The following is a 22,721-nucleotide window of genomic DNA, read 5'->3' as shown; positions in this document are numbered from 1 at the left end:
TACAGTAATTGAAAAACAGTGCAACGCACTTACGATAGAAACTTACTCCCAAGCGGTCAAAATTATCAAAGAACAAATTTATTTGATGCTGTCTATTGCAATTTCTTGAAAGCATACTATAAATTGCTCCTGTTTTCGTTTGTTTTTCGTGCCTCCGAAGTAGTGCACAATATACATTCGCATTTAGAGCTGAAGCATATAATACTAGTATTTAGTTTGGAAAGTTGGAACGTGAAACTAGTGCTCATTAACTCAAATCTAACTTTTTTTGAAGGATGGAGTGAACAATTTAAAAATCCCTTTATGTTCACTACTTAACATTAAATCTATTATGAGTAGAAGTGTCTGTATTTAAATATGGCAATGCCCATGTAGATATAGGCCACAACTTTAAGACAAATCGTTTATTGAATGATCTTAAACCATACAGGGTTCAAATTAAAACTGAATACTGATAAAGTTGTTTTAAAGCCTTGTGCATATTTTGGACGAGTATTTTAGATAAGAAATGCAATCATTAAAAAGGAGTGAATTTACATAGAGATTTATGAAAAATGTAAGAAAAACACAGATTTTATTGTGTGCGAGAATGTTTTAGTGCCACCCTGACGCAAGGTATGTCTCACCGTATAGAACTTGAATATCAAAAAGGGGAGAAAATGTGTATGCGGCCGGGTAGCTCAGTCGGTAGAGCATCCGAACGGTATTCCGAGGCCCCGGGTTCGAGTCCCAGTCCGCCTGAACATTTTTCTCTCCCTGTGACATTTGGCGCCCTACGAGGGACCGTGACAGCATTACACTGGTTAGTCTCCGACGCCTGTAATTGCTTATATATAAAGTACCCGCTGAATTTCAAAATGTTGGGGAAATATGTCACGGTATAGAACTTGAATAATAAAACGGGGAGAAAATGTGTAGGCGGCCGGGTAGCTCAGTCGGTAGAGCATCCGAACGATATTCCGAGGCCCCGGGTTCGAGTTCCGGTCTCGCTGCACATTTTTCTCACCCTGTGACATATGGAATAAACTTAGCCTAGCAAAATGGCAGACAAATATTCATAGATGTTACTTATTTATGGCTTGATATTCATGGAGACCAGCAAAATAAATGAAACATAATACATGTATAGCAGTTATCGGTTTCAGTCATAGGATCGCGCGAGTTCGAACCCGTGTCAGCGCTTTCTTGTCCTTCACCTGTACCAATTATTCAATACATATACAGAAAGTTCAAACTGGTCCAATATGATCCGAGTTGTACATTAGATATATACCAATATGAATACAATTAAAATTTATTAAAAGATAAGATATAACATACATAATTTTGTAAATCGATAGAAAAATTAAATAAATGATATAAGGTGTACAAGACCGCTGTCGTATATTATGTATATATGAAAAATGAAGCATTTAACATGAGTCACATGACAGTACATATCTTAGGAGAATATCAATTGAGTGTAATTAACTACACTCGTTAACATATCGATATGACAAATTGCTTCTTATCTTAAAGAAGTGTGCATGTAAAGAACATACCATTGTATTAATTCATCGTTAATTAAGAGGTCGTTTTCAATTTTAAGAAGATAGCGGTACATTTTGAACATAATTTCAGTAACGTTATATATCTACTCAGATACGTTATCAAGTGGTCATAAACACGTTTTATCTCATATTACTTTAACCGAAATAATAATCCCCTCCTTCTATGATAGCCGCAAAGTATTATCTAAGTATCTCAATAAGTGCATCCACTCTTAGTGAATGTAAGTAACAATCAGTTAAAACAAATAAACCCTACTTTGATAAAAGTACCTATCTTGCTGTGTATACATCAGCCTTGTCACTAACAAGTACGGAGGTTTTTTTTTCTAATTGACATTTTTTTTACGAACCGAAAAACATTTCCAAGTAAACTAAAAGAAGACAGGTCTTTATGAATAGTTTTGAAATGTTAATAAACCTACATTTGACAGAAAAAAATATTTATCATAGTTCAGTTAATGGCTTTTTAACAAAAGAAATGTCCACTCCTAATACATATGAGCCGAACCATGAGAAAACCAACATAGTGGCTGTGCGACTAGAACGGATCCAGACCAGCCTGTGCATCCGCGCAGTCTGGTCAGGATCCATGCTGTTCTCTAACGGTTTCTCTAATTGCAATAGGCTTTGAAAGCGAACAGCATGGATCTTGACCAGACTGCGCGGATGCGCAGGCTGGTCTGGATCCATGCTGGTCGGAAAGCCACTATGTTGGTTTTCACATGACGCGGCTCATATAAGGTTGAGTGGTATGTGGCACAACTGAAATTTGTGACAGTACATACTTCTAGTCTTTGACCTACAGCATCATTGACATAAAACTACATTTTTTTAACGTTCTTGTTCTTGTATGGCTGTAGAAATTTGGAAAGTCACCCCTTTTTGCATTTACGTGTGAAATGGTTTAGAATTTGTTCAGAGGCCTCTTTGAAAATATAATTTGTATAATCTTATTAAAATTTAATGAGTTTTACTTTCTTTGAATGAAATTGTTATTAATATCATTATTATCATTATCAACACCAATCATTAGCATCATCATTATCATTATTATTATTATTATTATCATCATCATCATCATCATCATCATCATAGACAGAAATGCAAGAATATGATAAGAACAATTTGATTCATCAACATTTAATCCATGACATAAATTTTGATATCTTATTCTTTAATAAAGAGAAAAAGGACAAGCCACAAATTTTAAGAAAAGTAGTGTTTAAATTATAGAAACAATAATAACTGTTAGGAGTACATCAGTCAAATATTAACCACTGGGATAAAAGTGAAATTTCCCATTGGAGAATTAACTTACAATCCCATGGCAATTTTCCTATGCAAAAGTTGCCAGACCCGAGTTTCGGCTTTTAACTTATTGTTTGGGGAAATATTGTTACTGAAAAGGCGGAACAAACAACAAGATTTAAATAAAGGAATACATATTTATAAATTAATTATCTTGCCAGTGGTATTATACCATCTGTCAAAACAAAACAAAAAAAATCTAAAGTGGGTCTTCAAATTCAGCTGACAATAAAAATGTCTTCAACGTAACGTCAAGTCAAATACAGTTCAAATATATGTCCCTTTATAACATACTAGGGATAGGTCAGTTATCTTAAAGTATATGAAAGAATTTTCTCTCATAAGTGTCTTATATATTCAAAATGTGGAGACAATGTATTAAGTGCTTGATTACAAGTTCACGGTCAAAAACAAACTTGAAGATTGTGGTATGACTCAATTATGCCTGGATATAAAAAATGCTTTTCATATACTGTAAATACATTGATGTTTCGAAATGAAATGGCACCGACGTTATATGATGTCACAATGATTTAGCAATCAACATTTTTTTTCATTGCTATTATGACTTATCCTTTGCCATTATCCTTTGTTTCCTACTTAAAACAAATATCTTTAACACTGAAAATTATAAAGGGGGGGGGGGGGGGGGGGGGGGGGTCCCAGTTAGGTGTCTGCGCAAAATGTTTTTTGATTTTATTAATATTTTGTGGTAATATACCTACATGTATTAAGTTTCATTAACAAGTGTTATTGTTACCAGTTTATACTTACTTCTATAGATATTCGCATTTAAAGTGGGTGGGGTAATCTGACATGTGACCAGCCAGGAACACAATTTCTGTTATTCTTTTAAAAATAGTTCTAACTTTTTACCTGAAACTTTCATGATAAAATTACTATGCAATGGACGTTCACACAATATGTTGCATTTTAAATTGTACTGAATACTTTTTTAATCACAGAGCCACAAAGTGGTCTAATCAAATTTACTGATTTTCAATGGACGAACTTTACCAAAAAGCTAAAACATTTTTCATTAGTTGAGATATTAAGGTGTTATTTTCAGCAGATATTGTAAACTAAATAAACATTAAAATGACAGTATATCAGTATACTCTGATTAATATTGGAAGAGTGGTACACTCTCAAACTGGGAAAAAGTGGGTGGGGTAAATAAATATTCGAAGCAAAACTACAAAAATTGTGCAGTTGTTACGAAATGGTCTCAGATTGTCTATTACTATCTTATTGTGCCACCATGAGTGGTGGGGGCATATAGATTTGCATTTGTCCGTGCGTCCGTCCGTCAATCCGTCTGTGCATCCGTCCGAAGTTCGTGACGCACTAAGATCAAAAAGTATTTGATATAAATTGATGAAAACTTGCAAGAGTCTTTATCATGATATGAACTTGCACACCTTCTATTTTTCGTCTAGCTCCGCCCCCTAATTTTAGAGTTACTGCCCCTGGAATAGTAAAAAATGCACATTTTCACCTTGTGACACGCCTGGCTTCAAAAGTATTTGATATAAATTGATGAAATCTTGCAAGAGTCTTTATAATGATATGAACTTGCATATTTTCTATTTTTCATCTGGCCCCGCCACTATTTCTAGAGTTATGGCCCCTGAAATAGTAAAGATTGCACATTTTCACCTAGTGACACGCCTAGCTCAAAAAGTATTTGCCATAGATTCATGAAACCTGGCATAAGTCTTAATCATGATATGAACTTGCGCATCTCCTATTTTTAATCTGGGTCCGTGCCCTATTTCTAGAGTTATGGTCCCTGAAATAGTAAAAAATGCACATTTTCACCCTGTGACATGCCTAGCTCAAAAAGTATTTGATATAAATTGATGAGTGTTTATCATGATATGAACTTGCGCATATACTATTTTTATCTGGGTTTGCCCCCTATTTCCAGAGTTATGGCCCTGAAATAGTAACGGATAAATGCACATTTTTACCTAATTATGTGCCTTACTCTGAAGTATTCTCGGTGCCTTACTCAGAAGTATTTAAATGTAAATTCATGAAACTTTGCTTGAGTCTTTATCATAATGTGACCTTTGCACACATGACACTTCTTGAGAATTTTAGCATTTATTAAAGAGTTATGGCCTTGAAATAGCTAAAATAGTGGATTTTTTGTTTGTGATGCTCATAAAGTATATGGTATAGAATAATGAATCCTTTTCATAGTTTTATGAGGCTATACCCCATTAAGACTGCAAACATTTGAATTATTTCCCCTTATTTGTGACAAAGGTACAGTGCGAGAGGGTGGGGCGTGGGGAGGGGGACACACCCTGTGTCCTTCAGACACATTCTAGTTTTATTAAATACAGACTTGGTTGATAAATTTTAACAATTTTTTTTCACTTTAATAAGACTTTATACATGTGTGCCATGGAAAAATCAATGCAGAAAATTTAATGTTAATTTGAACAATAGCTTTCCTCAAAATATACTGCCTCAGGCAAAACATTTTGTTAAATACTTTGAGCTTTCAGGGTTAATTTGGTTTGTCTACATGTCATGTTCAATGTCTATGCTTTTTCCATGACACACATGTATAAAAGGGGAATTTTTTGTTAAAATTTATCAATCAATGCTGTATTTAATTAAATTAAGATAGTAATAGACAATCTGAGACCATTTCGTAACAACTGCACAATTTTTGTAGTGTTGCTTCGAATTTATTTACCCCACCCACTTTTTCCCAGTTTGAGAGTGTACCACTCTTCCAATATTAATCAGAGTATACTGATATACTGTCATTTTAATGTTTATTTAGTTTACAATATCTGCTGAAAATAACACCTTAATATCTCAACTAATGAAAAATGTTTTAGCTTTTTGGTAAAGTTCGTCCATTGAAAATCAGTAAATTTGATTAGACCACTTTGTGGCTCTGTAATGAAAAAAGTATTCAGTACAATTTAAAATGCAACATGTTGTGTGAATGTCTATTGCATAGTAATTTTATCATGAAAGTTTCAGGTAAAAAGTTAGAACCATTTTCAAAAAAATAACAAAAATTGTGTTCCTGGCTGGTCACATGTCAGATTACCCCACTCACTTTAAATGTGAATATCTATAAAAGTAAGTCAAAACTAGTAACAACAATACTTGTTAATGAAACTTAATACATGTAGGTATATTACCACAAAGTATAAATAAAATCAAAAAATCAAAAAACATTTTGCGCAGACACCTAACTGGGACCCCCCCCCCCCACCCCTTGATGAAAATTGGTCAACTCTAGTTCAGAAACAAACTATATGATTAGTAACCATTACTCTGAAAAAAAATCGATTTAATAAAAAACACAGAAATCAAAGGGCACCTCCCTTTCCCACTTTTCTTTTAAGTTTTTAAGGGGGCGGGGGCAGCGGAGTGCCGTCTTTTCCTTTAAATTAAATGTTTGGGGCTTTTAAAAAAATCATTGAAATTGTATGTTAACATAATAATGTGTGTGTATGTATGTGTGTATACATGTGTTTGTTGTTCTAACAGTATAAAAAATCTGAAAATATTATTAGGCATAATAGACGGATGGCTCTCCCACCCCTGTTATTTCAGTTGGTGGGATGATAAAGTGTGTTACCCACGAAGTTTAAAAAAACAACAACATTGCAACATGTTTTTGCAACTTCAGCAAATTTCGATTGAGTGTATAACAATTTCGTTCTAGGGCTTTATCAAACTTGTTTTAGATTAAATCTAACATTTGAATACATATTTTGGCAGGTTTATAAATTTATCTTTAGTATTTGAACTTGGTCACAAAATGTGTGTCCGTGGTGGTTAAAAATTTGCTCAAATATATAGACCAATTGTTCTTCTTCTCTTTAACTTTTTTCAGTGATAAAGTAATTCTCTTGCAGAATGTATTTCACGTATACTACATTTTTTCATGTTTATATTTATATTGTAACTGTAGGCCAATGAGTGACAATCTAGAAAATATACTAAATCGGTAGATCTACAGAAGTTTTCACATTTTGTTTAAAACTTAGTAGGCCTAACTAGTTTTTGTCTTGTCGGTGTCAAACCTTAACTTCTGCAACATGTATGTCATTGTATATGGAAACATAGACTAAGCAAACTAATGGCCAAAAAGTTTGTTCACGAGACGTAATGAAATGTTAATTCTAACACGATCCGATTCATTTTCCTATTAAACAAAGAAGGCAAAAAATATTTTTCTGACGTCACAATTATTACGCTACGTCATTGCGTCAAACGGCATAGCGGCGCGCTGGAAAAGAAACCAATTGAAAACGGGCAAATATTTAATGAATGTCGTCAAGGATGTACTTTAAAATCCTTGGTAACGTGTTAGAATCGAAATAATATATCTCATTTAAGTGATTTGCTCTTGAATAAAATCATTGTTTGTCGTTGAGATGCGTATTAGGCTATTATATTGCTCGGGCTGCTCCCTCGTGATATAATTCTTTCGCATCTGAACTCCAAACAATGATTTATTCAGCGACAAATCACTAAATGAGATATATTGTTTCTTAATTATAACCCTCGCGCTAGCTAGCTTCGACTTAAGCAGAAGTACATTTTGAAAAATAACCTTGAACTGACTAACTATCGCAAAAGACCAAAAATATGTACCCCACACAAGTCAAGTCTTTGGGGCCTCCGTTGGCGAATGGTTAAGGCCGTTGACTTCAAATCACTTGACCCTCAACGATACGGGTTTGGAACTTTGTTTGAGTTGCAAGGTGCCAGCTAGTGACTGAAAGAATGCCGGGAGAGGTATCTGAGGTCTTCCACCATCAACAGTTGGGAAAGTCGCCATGTAACTTAAATCGTGTCGGTGCGACTGAATTTAACCAAGAAATAAAAACCTGTCTTGGTAATATTCCTACCATTTGTTTTTATTAATCATGCCAACAAAAGATACGCAAGTTTCAACCAAGGATACTGATTACTAAACTATTTAATAATTATCTCGCTGCATCATGTGTAGATATGTAAAATAAACAAGCAATAATGTGTCAAATCACTTGAAATTTTTATCACAGTTTCATATAGAGCAATTCAAATATTACATCGAGATTAGTTGAAGCTGAACGATGGATTTAACTTATGTATCAATAGGTAGATTTATTTTCATTCAAGTTTTTACTTAACTTTTCGTTTAATTTTTAACATGAAAAATACGTGCATTTCAATATTTAGACTACCTTAATTTACCTACACCTCAAACTTAAAGTCTGAACCAGATACTATTCTTTTCGGAAAATTGTTTACGATTGCTATGAATTCATGCCAATCTCCTTTTGGTCCTATTACCCTCAGATATAATTTTCTATCAATTTCCTGTGTCTACACCTCCGTAAATATCAAATAAACATGCACCCCATATGTATTTAGAAATCTGTGTATAAATCTGACGAAGCCTTCGATCTGGGAGAGCTTTTATTAACCAATTTTGTTAAACGATTGCCTCCACAGAGCTGAAAACAGTGTTACACCTCAAAATGGTAGCAACGTATTTTTCCGGCCCTTCTCGACGGGTCGTTTTACTTTACGCTTTTTGTGTAATGTGTAAAAAAAAAAAACAACCATAAAAATTAATAATCCCATGGAGGCTTTTTTACCTTACTTTCTGTGAGGCAAGCAATTGCAAATGCATTGGCAAGTTCAGAACCAGCTGTTGCATTTAACCTAGAGACTCTTTCTAAATGGAAGTTATTTTCTTTTTGTGTAACTGGTCGTTTGCACAATGTTTTTTTATCAGTTATGTTGAACATCACGATAATAATCCTCTAACTAAGCTAAGCTAAGCTTGTGATAGTTTTAGTTTACATTTAATTGTTTCCACATTATAGTATATTACGGTTCGGTACTGTAACACCAAAACGGATGAAATGACAATATGAAGAATATATTGTATGTGTTTTTATTTTCATACATGTATCCCAGATTTATAAAAAAAATGATATGAATCAGACTGCAGCGGAATCTTCATTTCAAATGCCTAAGACACGCCTTACTCGTTCACATAGTTTTGAAAATTATAGAAGGACGACGCGCCGGTCTCTCGTAATTGTAGAGCGATATTACTGTTATTCATATTGTTATTTGATTCTAAGACCCTTAAACGCAAACAGTGTTCGTCTTTTAAAATCCCTCGGGGTTCATACCCACCTCCAACACCTTACCTACCTAAATAACAAAATAATATGTTACTACAATGGTCACAATTAAGGCTTCTAACGCACGCTCAGGATCTACATTATTTGTAAAAACTAAATATTGAGAACGGACTTTCACCATCGTAGATTATAGATTTCACCATCGTGATTGTGACTTTCACCATCGTGTTTTTGACTTTCATCATCGTAGTTTCGTGATTTTGATTTTCGGGATATGGGGTTTAGAAATAAAATCGATGGTCCAAACCGAACACCGTAACTGTGAAAGCAACTTTATAGCAAGTATCCCCTACGCTTCAATCCGAATAAATTCGCTTAATGTATTTATTCATTTTTCTTTCGTTCGCAAATTATGATATGCATGTTATAATTGTACTCGCAATTCAATTTTATTTTATAATTTGCGTACATGTACTATAATATGCAAAAGTGCAGGTAAGCATGCCTACGCAGTGGTACCCCCGTATTGCTAGGGGAAATAATCATTGCGGGGAGTTTGATTTTTTCGCGATTTTCTGAAATAAAAATTTGCATAATGTAATTTTGCAGTGAGATACTTTTCAAATGGTAGGGTATGAAATTTCTTGCCTACCTACCGGGGAAAGTATACATTTATCCGAGCACGCGCCGGGGACAGACATTCCTGTCTTTCCTTAGGGAAAAACCTTGTCTAAAATAGCACGCACTAAGGTGACGTTACATAGTACTGGTACCATTGTGACGTCATAAACTTTATAAATAATGTCAGGAAATACCAAAAACCTATTTGTCTCCACGATCTATTTTGAACATCATAGGCAAGAAAAATGATCTAACATGTCTGCCTGTGTAAGACAGCCGTTTTCCCTACCCTCGGGACAGCATGGATAAAAAACCTCGCTAACGCTCGGTTTTCCATTCCACACTGTCCCTCGTGTAGGGAAAACCCCGTCTTACACAGGCAGGCATGTAAGATCCTTATAATCTGCTTTGTTTTTTTTAAGAAACTGGTCATACCAAATCAAAAGCGCAATTTGAATTAATCTCAAAATACAAAGGTTTGTATTGTGTTTTAAGACATATTCAGTCTAGTAACAAATTCTTGCTAAGACATACAAGTTTTGCTTTGCTTGTGTAATTATTTAAAAAGTAAATAAAGCAAAAATGAATATTGTTACACAAAAGAGTGGTCATTAAATCGGTACTTTTACATAAACTATGGACATCAAAAAAGAAACCGGAACATCAAATCCCTTGATTCAACTTGCGTCAGTAAAAATCGGCCATTCTTTGAAGTTTGATTAATACTGTTAAAGAATTTTAAGCCTTGATATGATAGATATGGAGTATAGTCATAGATAAGTAACGATTGTTTTAAAGGCACAAATCTTAAACTACAATCATCCAGCTTTTCATATTCACTATTTAATACTAGTAATTATAATATATATGTCTGTCTTAATCTTAAACGTTCATGCCTATTTTATTGTTTGTTCTTTATTTTTCTTTTTAGGGACTAGTGTGTGTGTGGGTGGGGGGGGGGGAGTGGGAAGGTTCAATAATCTTTAGTATAAACGTTTCTCGCTTTATTTGATGAATAAAGATTGACACACAAATAAATCTTTTAAAACATTTCTAATTCCAATTAATCACATGAAAAGTATATTTTGACCATAGATCATATTTGAATAGGATTATTATTTTTATCATTAAATAGTAATGATAATAATGATTATTAGCAGCAGTAGTAGTAGTTGTTGTTGTTGTTGAAGTAATTAAAGAATTAATTTTTCTGCTGTATATTTACATTTTCTAGTTGTTACCATTGTGAAATGAATGAGTATTATAACAATAAGCGTCGGTAGGCAGGTTCCTAAGTATTTTTGGCAGCGGTATTGTTTATTTATGCGTGATATCATTAATCGTAAGAATCAAATACATTCTATCAAATCGCTCCTTTTTCAGTCTGCTGTTGTTAGATTGCATTTATGTAGTTCTTCATTCTATATTTAAAAAGTCTGCCTTTTCATAAAATAATGGTTTAACAAGTTCCCTTACGACTTTAGATTTTATTCTGGCATTATAAGCTACACAGGGAAAAAAATAGCAAATGTTTGTTCAGTAAAATACGTACTTGTTTTCATGTATCTTTGCATAAATGCATTCGCACAAAATACAAAATTTTGACCTGTATAGGAAATTTGAACTACTGTCCCACAAAAAGCAAAATTACGATCACAGAGCAAAAGGTCATAGCCGGACAAGCTGTTTTTATAGGTCTAACTCGAGTACTTAGTGTTTCTAAATGTAGGAGCGATATTTTTTTATTTGTTTTCCCAGTGTGAAACTAATCCAACGGACAGTGTGAGCTCTAACTCGCACCGGCACTACATCTAACCTAACAGAGTCCGCGGCTGGAAATTGCGGTTTAAAGAGTATAGTTAAAACCACAAAGGGAGATATACAATTGAACTACCTCTTCATAGATAATATCATAACGAATATCTCTTTCACATTGTTATCGTCTTGTTGTAAGACAAAACAAACGGATTTAAAGATAATTAAGCAGTAATATTTCACAGGATTTTTCTTGTTTAAGACCTGATTATTATTACTATGACTAATCATGATAAGGAAAGAAATAATCTGCACGGAGCCTGGGACAGCCAGTCTTTGATAAGATTTAATATTTAATCCAGCATGTATATGTAACCTGCTTTTAAATATACAAGTTTCAGTATTCAAAAGAATTTTAAGATAGAAAGGAGATATTTGAAACAGCCATGCTTTATACGTACAAATCTGTGTGTGACTTTGAAGCTGAAACTGCAATTATTTCTTCTCTTTTAGAATCGACACGGGAGCCACAGTTTTACTACTATGACGGTAAACAGCTTTTGTCTTTTATTTAGTTATTAGTATTATTATTCTAATCAAATTGTTCAGTTTGTGTAAAAACTGATACCTTTTTTTTTCTTTTTTAGTTACCGCAAAAAAAAAGAAGGCGTCATACATAAGTAGCTTTTGTCAAATTTTGAAGGTCGAAACCCGTATTTTTCGTGTTTTTGGGAAGTTGTGGAGAGGGGGTCGCTATTTTAGCTGAAATTCTAACCAAAACTCATTTTACTTTCAAATAAGCGCCGTGACTTCTCTTTATTTTGATACATTTTAAAAAACAACAATGTTCTGGATTTAAGAATCTATTTTGAACAAGATATGTCTATACAAAGGAATGAAAAATTAGTTTTTACAGCAAAGTTTGACAATTTTCGCTAAAACTATTTAAATCAATTTTCATGTAATTGTTTGGTCTTCTTAAAAATTCTAATACCGATGCACAACTATTTTGTTGCTAATTTTTAAACCAGTTAGTTAAATTTTATGTTTTTATATTATATGTATCAATATCAAAGCAGAGAGAATGAGCCTTTTTGTAAAAATTTTTTACAGACGGAGATCCGATTAGTTTACAAGCTATCACCGGACCTGGTGTACAGACAATCAGTGCCCCATGCTCTCCTAACCATGGTATCAGTCAATACTGTGCTATATGTCGGGACAGAGCAACCGGCAAGCACTACGGCGCGGCAAGCTGTGATGGCTGTAAAGGATTCTTCAGGTTAGTACCATTCATTGCGCTAATCTGTAAAGGATACTAGGACAACACAAACTTCTTGGTCATTGTTCACAAATGCTTAAAATATTGAAATTTAGACTATTCAGTTCGCTAACTTTGTTTACTTTTTTTGAAGCTGAAATTTGATAAATAAAACAGTACGTATATCGTTCAGACTTTTTGGCACGAATACAAAAAAAGAACTATAATTCTTCATTTCTGTTGAAGTTCTCTATTAAATAATATTTTCTCAAATCCTTTCTTGTTCGATGAAAACAATTGGGATGGACAATAGTAAATGTTCCAAAGTGTGGGAATCAAAAAAATTCAGTTGTGTATTTTTTTCACAGACGCAGCGTCAGAAAGAACCATGTGTACTCGTGCCGTTTCAACAGAAATTGTGTGGTAGATAAAGACAAACGGAATCAGTGTAGATATTGCCGACTGAAGAAATGTTTCAGGGCTGGTATGAAAAAAGAAGGTATGTCTTATAAGCAAATTCCAATGTCATTTATTGCCTCTAACAAACAGTACTTTAGGTGTCTTATTCAAATTGTACATGTGACTTATTTTCTTTTTTTTTTTTTTTCATATACAAAAATAAGAGTAATCGGAATCAAATTATTTCTGAAATGTAAAATATATTGATGCAAACAAAATATAAGCAAAGCATAAAACTTGTCTAAAACCATGAAACAGTTGAGATGGATGTTTTTAATTAATTTGTACATTGGGCATGAACAATATAAACTCTAATACAGTGAACTTCTGACTATGTTGATTAGTTAACGTAAATATGATATGTGCATGAAAAATGGGGAAAATTTAATAACTGTTTCAGCTAAGGATTTGTTTTAATGTAAGACTAACATAGTTAAGGAAAAAACACAATATGTTACCCTTGTATCCATTTTCTGACATTAGTTTGAAAAAGAAACATTTTTTTACAAGATACTGATTTTTGTATGCTTCAGTGTTGATCTCAGTTACAATTTAGAAATTAAAGAACTTATTTGGTGGCATCTTTTTTTTTCAGCTGTCCAGAACGAGCGTGACAGAATAAGTGTAAGACGGACAAGCTACGATGAAATTGGGCAAAACAGTGCTCTGTCCGTCAGTACGCTGCTGAACGCTGAAATACTCTCTAGACAGGTATCTATAATATACGTTATATAAATATAACTTGAAGCATCATTAGGCGAAAATGGACCATCTGTTTGAACTGTTTAAAAATAATTGATTTTTGTATTCATTGTAATTTCCAAGTAGATGATAAGTTATTTTCTTTTTACGATTTTGATTATAGTAATTATAGAACATTTAGACGTTAACTAACATTTAATCTTTATATTCTCCTTAATCCCGCAATGGCGAGGAGCAATTAATAATTAACCTTTATAGTTTTTAATAGAATCCACGACAACATGGTTCATTACGTTAAATATTTTAAGGTTTAAGATATAATGAGTTACATGTACATGCTGTTGTCATTTTTCCTTGAATAAAGTGAAATTGTAAAGACAAATGCACGACAAATGCACGAGTTATTTACGGTAGTGATACGACTTTTAAACATTTTATGACTTCATGTGTTCGGTTTTGACCGAATTCTAGGAAACTGAAACTGAAATAATGATGCATTTGGAAAAACAAAATGTATATGTGTATATCATTTACTTCCTGAAAGAATTTCCCGTGATCTCTATTGTTAAAAGCGCTGACACTTCTTTTTTTGTATCTTAGGTCAGTATTTAGAATGAAGGATGTCCAAAAATAATTCTTCGTACTTAAACTTCTTTAAGGACTTGTGTCATTTGGTGGAAGTTCTGCACGTAGCTCATTCGTATCTAAAGAAAATCATACATCTTATCAGTCTTCCATTGAAAAAAAGGAGAAATTTCCTAAGAGTTTCTAACACTTTTTACGTCTTGTACATAAGTATGCGTATTTTAAAATTTAAAGAGACGGTGCTAGATGTACTATTAGGTGGCGGGGAAAAGGGGCAGGGTTGGGGTACTTAGCCTTAATATTGTTTATTGTTTCTTAACTTTTGGTTGGAGTCAAAGCTTCATGACTTGTGTGATATTTGCCATTTTACTTCCTGATCTGGAAGAGATAGGATGGTATAGCAGAGTAAAGGGTGTTAGGTCAGAAAATGATTACTTATTCAGAATATAATTTTGAAAGCAATGGGTCGTTATTTCAAATCCCAGGCGGTGCATAATTACTTTCTATACACGATGATCTAATTAAGGTAGTGGGCTGCAAGTTCCGTGTGATTACATATTTTAAAGCAGCTCATCGTGCACATAGCTTCCCGTATAACCATTAAATGCCACCACTGCCTAGATTTATCATGATTATGTTATTTCGACCTCAGCCTCTTATTCATGTGGGAAAGTTTAAGTCTACGTTCAGAAACAATAGGCTAATAAGGAACACAGGGATACTTCCGAAAAAAGTAACTGTATAAACCCCAAAACACATTCAAGCGTGCTTAATATGTATAACTTATACATGTATTTCATTTCAAACTTTAGATAGCATCACCGTCTGTATGTAATGGCGATGACCTTTCACATAAGAGAATTGCTAACGCAAATGATATTTGTGACTCGATGAAGCAACAACTTCTTATACTGGTTGAATGGGCAAAATATATTCCTTGCTTCTGTGATCTTCCGCTAGACGATCAGGTGCGTATGTCTTTTGCTTTTGTAGGAATTCAAGTCTATCCGTAATTGTTTAGGTCATAATGAATCTTTCGAGCTTTGATGGTACGTGATAACCCTATTTCCACCGTGCAGGAGGGCTAGAACCACTGATCTTCCCTAACATAGATGAATTAGACACAAATAGCAATGCTGAAACACACGCGGGAGGGGCTATTTAGGAATTATTTACAGGCTGGTCATGGAGTCGACCTGTGTGCGAAGGATCATTTTATTGTATAAAATGTCATATTCTTATCTGCAATCGTTTAAGGGACGATACAATTCAAGACAGGAACTAGAATATTGTTTTATTTATAGAAAAATAAATTTATGTAGAGCTATTATGCACTTTTTGGTATAAGTACAATAATGTTTATCAATAAATATTGTTTTTGCAGGTGGCTCTTCTAAGAGCACATGCAGGAGAACATCTGTTACTCGGTGTTGCAAGACGCTCTATAGCTCATAAAGACACATTACTACTCGGAAATGACGTCATTATACCCAGAAATACAGCGGATATGGAAATAGGTCGCGTTGCAACGAGAGTACTCGATGAACTGGTGAAACCACTGCGAGAAGTACAGATAGATGACTCCGAATTTTCTTGCTTGAAAGCATTAGTATTTTTTGATCCAGGTAATTTGATAATCCAATTGTTTCTTTCAAATTATATTCTTATTGTCAGTGGCGATAAATGGTGACGTGTAGGCTCTGTCTTCAAGGGAAGCTCTTTTCATTATAGGTTCGCCATGAAGACAGTCACAAATTATGTTTTGCGAAGACCTATTGCGAATAGATATCAATCCCATTTTCTAAGAATTCAAATAGTAATTTAAAGTATCTTATTTGGTTAAAAATAGAAGATCCAATACATTTCAGATGCAAAAGGTTTAAGTGACTCCGCCAAAATTAAAGCATTCCGTTACCAAATCCATGTGAATTTAGAAGATTATATAAACGATCGTCAGTACGACTCCAGAGGGCGCTTCGGCGAGATTCTTCTGCTGCTTCCATCATTACAAAGTATCACGTGGCAGATGATCGAGCAGATACAGTTTGCAAAGTTGTTTGGAATGGCCAAAATTGACAATTTGTTACAAGAAATGCTCTTGGGAGGTGAGTCTGTGTAATTTTGTGAAATTTGTAATGCACGTCTGAATCTAAAAACATCCACATTCCGATTAGGCCATAAAGTTTTAGGTTTCGGCATCATAAAATTGAGCATTTTTACAATTTTACAGAATTGAGCTTTTTACGGTATTACACTTCAGCATTATATAATTTAAATAGTCTTGCCATTGGCAAATTTAAACATTGTGCTGAAATAGTAAGTCGAATGCTGAAGTTTTTGGGCTGGTCTCTTTATATAACGTAGTTTAAAAGCTGGGATATTGACTGTTATCTGATAGTGATATAATGTTTGTTCAAATATTTCCATAAATTCGTATGCATTTAATGATAACCCGAATTTTTTTGTATTTTTGTCTATTACATTCCGATCATAATGTATTTATTTGGCTTGTCTATTGCTGAGTAGCAAAATTGCTTGTCCCATGCGAGTTCGAACCCCGCCTAGTGGTCATGTGAGGAGGCTTTGTAAAAGTCTATGGTTTTAACCATATACTTGTCATTGCATCAAATAGCGCCTGAAGCCTCAATCCCTATCTAAACCACAGGTAGGTTCTTTCCCCGCTTTTAAATCTTGAAAATCATCTTAGTACCCAAATTGTATACCAAACAACATTTGCAATAATCTTATATGTTATTTGAAACCGGTGTGTTTATATTTTGACTCTAGGGGCAAATGGAGACATTGGGCAAGTGCAGTCAACAACAACATCAATGGACAGCGCCACAGCAACACCGCTTTCAATGTCGCCTAACATGATTATGAACACAATCAACTACACAGATCTCCCGGGATCCGATGATAGTGACTCTATTCACATGGCGACGGGACTCGAACAATCTGTTATGGGCCTTGGATCCCATTCGCCCCCTGTGGGTATGCTAAATGCCGTGCCCTATATTCCAAGCTTCCAGCTCGATAATTCACCACAGTCCACAGTATCACCAGCTGATCCCAACCTCAATATGGGCCCTCTAGGAAGCCCCTTGAACGGAAATGTGATAGCAAATAGTTGTAGCGGATCTCCTTTGCCAGCCGGCGAACCTTTTAACTTGTCTGCAGGAAGTAAATGCTTAAAGCAAGAAGTTGCATAAAATGTTCACATCTATAGATATGATCACATGTCTGAAATAATTTTGTACTTGTAAATGTGTTACTTGTTAAGCTTTGAGCAGTTTCTGTTTCTGCATGGAACACTGACTTTGAACTGAATGTTAAAAGAATAACTTCAGTCAACACGTGTACAAATAGTGCTCATCGAAATGGGAATAGTTTTGTAAAAGCTTTATTGTGATATTGTAAAAAAGGGATTCAAACTTACTAAACTCGTATACAGCATGATGAGTATTAACGCCACGCTCCAGTTATTTCGTTATGACACTAAAACCATGAAACAGTTGAGATGGATCATGGCTGTTACGGTGCATGGGTGACAAACCATTTTAATGGCTGCATAGCGATAAGTGTTTGTCAATATAAACAACTGAAAGCTGCAGAACCTGTTTCACCACCTATGTAAAATAAACATAAAACTGATTTGATATGTATACCAGTGTTTTTTTCACCTGCAAGGTATTTTTGTTATATTTTCATGTTACTGCATTGTTTTGCAAGAAAACATCTATGTATTGTTTCCAAATTGTATGTACTGTATTTACCTCATTTAACGCCTAGCCTTACATTTGAGAAAAAAATCAAACGACACCAAATCATAGAAAGCAAGAGTTGTTTCACATGTAAATTGAATAGCATATAAAACATGTATATTACTTTACAATACAATTGTCAGTATACAGTTAATAAATACATACACTGAATTTCGGAAAAGGACTGAATAAAGGGGCTACACTTCCGGACAGTCAACGCCTTTAAAAACTCATCATTTTAAAAGAACTGTTACATATGATTGTTTTGATGAATTTCCAACAATGTCCAAGTGTTGAAATCTCACATAACTAAGTTGAACGTAGTTTTTAGTAAAGTTCTGTTTATTTTTATTTCTTCACAAATGGCATCCATTTTAAAGGGGGACAACAATTCCAGAATATTTTAGTATCGGACAGTACGACAGAACATGTAATGGTCAGGTAGATTGTTGTTATGGATGTTGTTCTTTTATCAAATACTTCTGTTTTTGATGATATACTCCTTAACCTTAAATCACTGATTCCACTAATATCACGAGAAAAGTATCTATAATTAGTAGAGGTACAATTTGAATAGGTTGGATATATATATATTTTTTTTTCATTTGCAGCTGTGATTTATTATAACCGCCATACTTTTGATTACTTTGAATAACTGACTTCAAATCACTTGCCCCTCATCGATGTGGGTTCGGGCCTCACTCGGGGCGTTGAATTGTTCATGTGAGGAAGCCATCCAGTTGGCTTACGGATAGTCGGTGGTTTACTCAGGTGCCCGCTTGTGATGAAATAATGCACGGAGGGGCACCTGGGGTCTTCCTGCACCATCAAAGCTGGAAAGTCGCCATATGACCTATAATTGTGTCGGTGCGACGTTAAACCCAACAAAATAAATAAATGAATAAATACTTTGAATACTAGTAAGTAAATCTAACACTGTCCCATAATAATGTTTCCATTTGTAACATGTATTTTCTTAATGCCATTTTATAGGAAAAAATTGATGCATTCATGGTTATTTATTCAAAGAAATTATCACAACAATTTTTATTTTGACACATATATTTGTACATATATACATTTTTAACATGATTGACTAATTGTTAATCCTGGATGCTTTTGTTTTCTTAATAATGATTATTGTACCCCCCGACAACAAAGTTGTAAGGGGGGTATACTGGTTTCAGGTTGTCTGTCTGTCTGTCTGTCTGTCTGTCTTGTGCACACTATTTCTCCTTATCCCCTTGACAGAATTTAATGAAACTTCACACAAGTGATCAGTACTAACAGTATTTGTGCATGGGGCATGTTAGGTTCTTTTAGAAAAAAAATTTGCAGAGTTATGGGACTTTGTTTTTTTTGTTACTATACTATATACATAGACACAATCTTGTGCGCACCATCTCTTCTCATCCCCTTGACATAATTTAATGAAACTCCACACAAGTGATCAGTACCAACAGTAGTTGTGCATGTGGCATGTAAGGTTCTTTCAGAAAAATTTTTTGCAGAGTTATGGGTCTTTGTTTTTTTTGTTACTATACTATATACATAGACACAATCTTGTGCGCACCATCTCTCACCCCCTTGACACAATTTAATGAAACTTCACACAAGTGATCAGTAACAACAGTAGTTGTGCATGGGGCATGTTAGGTTCTTTTAGAAAAAAAAAATGCAGAGTTATGGGACTTTGTTTTTTTTGTTACTATACTATATACATAGACACAATCTTGTGCGCACCATCTCTTCTCATCCCCTTGACACATTTTAATGAAACTTCACAGAAGTGATCAGTACCAACAGTAGTTGTGCATGGGGCATGTTAGGTTCTTTCAGAAAAAAAAATAGCAGAGTTATGGGACATTTTTTGTTACTATACTATATACATAGACACAATCTTGTGCGCACCATCTCTCCTCATCCCCTTGACACAATTTAATGAAACTTCACACAAGTGATCAGTAACAACAGTAGTTGTGCATGGGGCATGTTAGGTTCTTTCAGCGACAAAAATTACAGAGTTATGGGACTTTGTTTCTTGTTAACATACTATGTACATACAGTCTGCATATGCAATCTTGTGCGTGCCTGATCTACCAAACCCTTGCACACAATTTAATGAAACTTCACACAAGTGATCAGTACCAACCCTAGTTGTGCATGGTACATGTTACATTCTTTTAGATAAATATTCTGCATAGTTATGGGACTTTGTTTTTTGTTACTATACTGTATACATACAGTCTATATACATACAGTCCACATAATTATGCAATCTTGTGTGCGTCAAATTGCAATGTACTGTGTCAGTGCATGCGGGGGGTACATTCATCACCTTTAGTGATAGCTCTAGTTTCATTCAGATGTTAATAACTTTTAATTTGAAAACAATACATTTAATAATTGTTTTTCTAATGCTCATTATTGGTTTCGCTCTTGGATATTTTCTTTGAAATAAAATAAGTGCTTTGCTCTATAATAAAACCTAAAACCAGTTGAAATGAACGGATATCACTATATGTTTACATTGGCCTTGTCCAAATATCATGGGTCTGTAGTTTCCACCACCGACGGTCCGTAATATCAGACTGTAAAGAAATGAAATTGATACCTGCGAGTTGGACCGACATTGGTCCTGAAAGAATGTTTGACTCTGTCAACAATGTTTGATTCTTTTTCTGTCACTTCAAGGTTTTAAGTCATATTTTCATGAATTTGATGAAAATCCTATGAAATGTGGTTGCAGGGACTTCTTAGTTTTCAAAATGTATCGTCTGGTTTTGAAGTTATCCTTAAATTAAACTCCATTTTAGGCGTAATTTTACTAATTTTAGCCATTTTTGGTCACCAACATTTTTTTTCAGAAAGAGCGATTTCGACTTCATTTTTCACTGGAGTCTAATAAAGTGATCTTAGTTAACCTCAACAAATTTGCTCATCGAAATATCTGTACGATTTGAATAAACGCGACATTTTCTTGCACATAGAAGTTTCCTATAAAAATACACATTCTGGCTATAAGATTAGAATTGCTCAAGTTGGCTTCAAAATTCAAAACGTTCATACTATCATCATTGCGGATCTTTGGACTGTATACGCCCTCATGCAGCTATTACGCAGGCGAATAACATCTTCATATTTATTCGATATATTTAAACATGGCTCTGCAATGTATTATTTCTAAATTAATATTCATCTGAATTGTGGCTTTATATATAGCACCACCGTGTCTGATAGTCGTGTTTTATATCGTTTCTGTTATTATCATTTCTTTTTCTATTCTAAAAAATATTTCTTGACATTGACCATTTTGCTTTGCTTACAGTATGTTGAGTAATGTAACTGATAGATAACTTTTAAATATACAAAACAATATGGTGTGCTAAACAACCCATTGAATGATCTCAAAAATTGTTATATTATGTTTATTCAAAGACGAAGGATTACTTCTTTAACTGTGTGTATTTGCTTCAAAAGAATATAATAAAACATTTAAAATGGATTTTGTTTTTATTCTTATGTAAAAAAAAACGAAGGTAAAGTGCTCACGTGTAGAAATTTACGTGAGGTAATACACATACCGGTAAAGTAGCGAAAACTAGCGAAACTCAGGAGAATAACTATATATGCAAAGAAAAGTAATGCAAATCAATAAACACCGACACAGAATCATAATTTCTATTGATATTTAACTCATCTTCATGCTATCTAAGACTGCACATTGAGCTCTATCTTTAGAAGCCGAACCGAGACAACTTTAGTCCAATAATCTTGGTGCCGAAATGGCAGTCAAGCCAACTTTGACAAAAAACCAGTGCCATAGTTATGCCTTAATGTGATCCCCCCACCCACCGTGGGATCGGATCAATTTATTTCTTCTAATCAATAGGAAGAATGAGTCATTTATATTTCGTATTGGCTGACAACCTCTAAGGTTGCCCACCTTCCGCAGAAAATGTTTGTGGAGAAATTGTAATTTACAGACAGGGATGAGGAATGTAGACTGACTTACCACCGTAGAACAGAAAAGAATAGAACCGAACATAACAGAGCTGAATAGAATATATCTTATTATCTAATTTTGGTCCATCACTGGCATATAAAGCAAATATAAATGCAAGAAAACAAACACTTGATTCTTTTGATATAAAACCAGTTTACGAAACTTAAAGCAGATTTACGTATAAATCAAACAATTAAAAACATACTTTGCTCATCATTCTTTAAAAAACGCTGACCGTTTAAACATAAATATTGTTTCAAGAAAAAAGGGCGTTAAACTCAACAAAACAAAATGAAGCAATTTATTCTATCAAGGTGCACACCGAAGCCCGAAAAAATGCCCGGATGTGAACCTGCATGAACTGAAACAAAATAAAATAACTAGCACAAGAAACGGCAAAACTAAATGAGCCGCGCCATGAGAAAACCAACATAGTGCATTTGCGACCAGCATGGATCCAGACCAGCTTGCGCATCCGCGCAGTCCGGTCAGGATCCATGCTGTTCGCTAACAATTTCTCTAATTGCAATAGGCTTTGAAAGCGAACAGCATGGATCCTGACCAGACTGCGCGGATGCACAG

At 34.3% G+C, this 22,721-nt stretch overlaps 1 protein-coding gene across 3 annotated transcripts in view; it reads left to right on the top strand.

The window, feature by feature from the left end:
* The window catches only part of LOC123548532 (hepatocyte nuclear factor 4-gamma-like), a 31,661-nt gene extending 10,023 nt beyond the window's left edge, over positions 1–21,638 (top strand). For 2 of the 3 annotated variants that reach the window (XM_045335850.2, XM_045335852.2), the window contains exons 2-9: positions 11,876–11,911; positions 12,476–12,644; positions 12,992–13,122; positions 13,678–13,793; positions 15,182–15,337; positions 15,754–15,994; positions 16,238–16,474; positions 17,157–21,638. In XM_045335850.2, coding sequence (XP_045191785.1) covers positions 11,876–11,911; positions 12,476–12,644; positions 12,992–13,122; positions 13,678–13,793; positions 15,182–15,337; positions 15,754–15,994; positions 16,238–16,474; positions 17,157–17,581 — 1,511 coding nt within the window. In that variant the 3' untranslated portion in view covers positions 17,582–21,638. Of the gene's footprint in view, positions 1–7,881; positions 7,986–11,875; positions 11,912–12,475; positions 12,645–12,991; positions 13,123–13,677; positions 13,794–15,181; positions 15,338–15,753; positions 15,995–16,237; positions 16,475–17,156 lie in introns of those variants that run through there. The other variant, XM_045335851.2, reaches the window with a different exon arrangement.
* The last annotated feature ends 1,083 nt before the right edge of the window (positions 21,639–22,721 follow it).

Source organism: Mercenaria mercenaria, chromosome 6 (genome assembly GCF_021730395.1).
Source record: "Mercenaria mercenaria strain notata chromosome 6, MADL_Memer_1, whole genome shotgun sequence".
Taxonomy (NCBI): Eukaryota; Metazoa; Mollusca; class Bivalvia; order Venerida; family Veneridae; genus Mercenaria; species Mercenaria mercenaria.
Note: the sequence above shows the minus strand (reverse complement) of the source record. Positions and strands in the feature narration are given on the sequence as shown.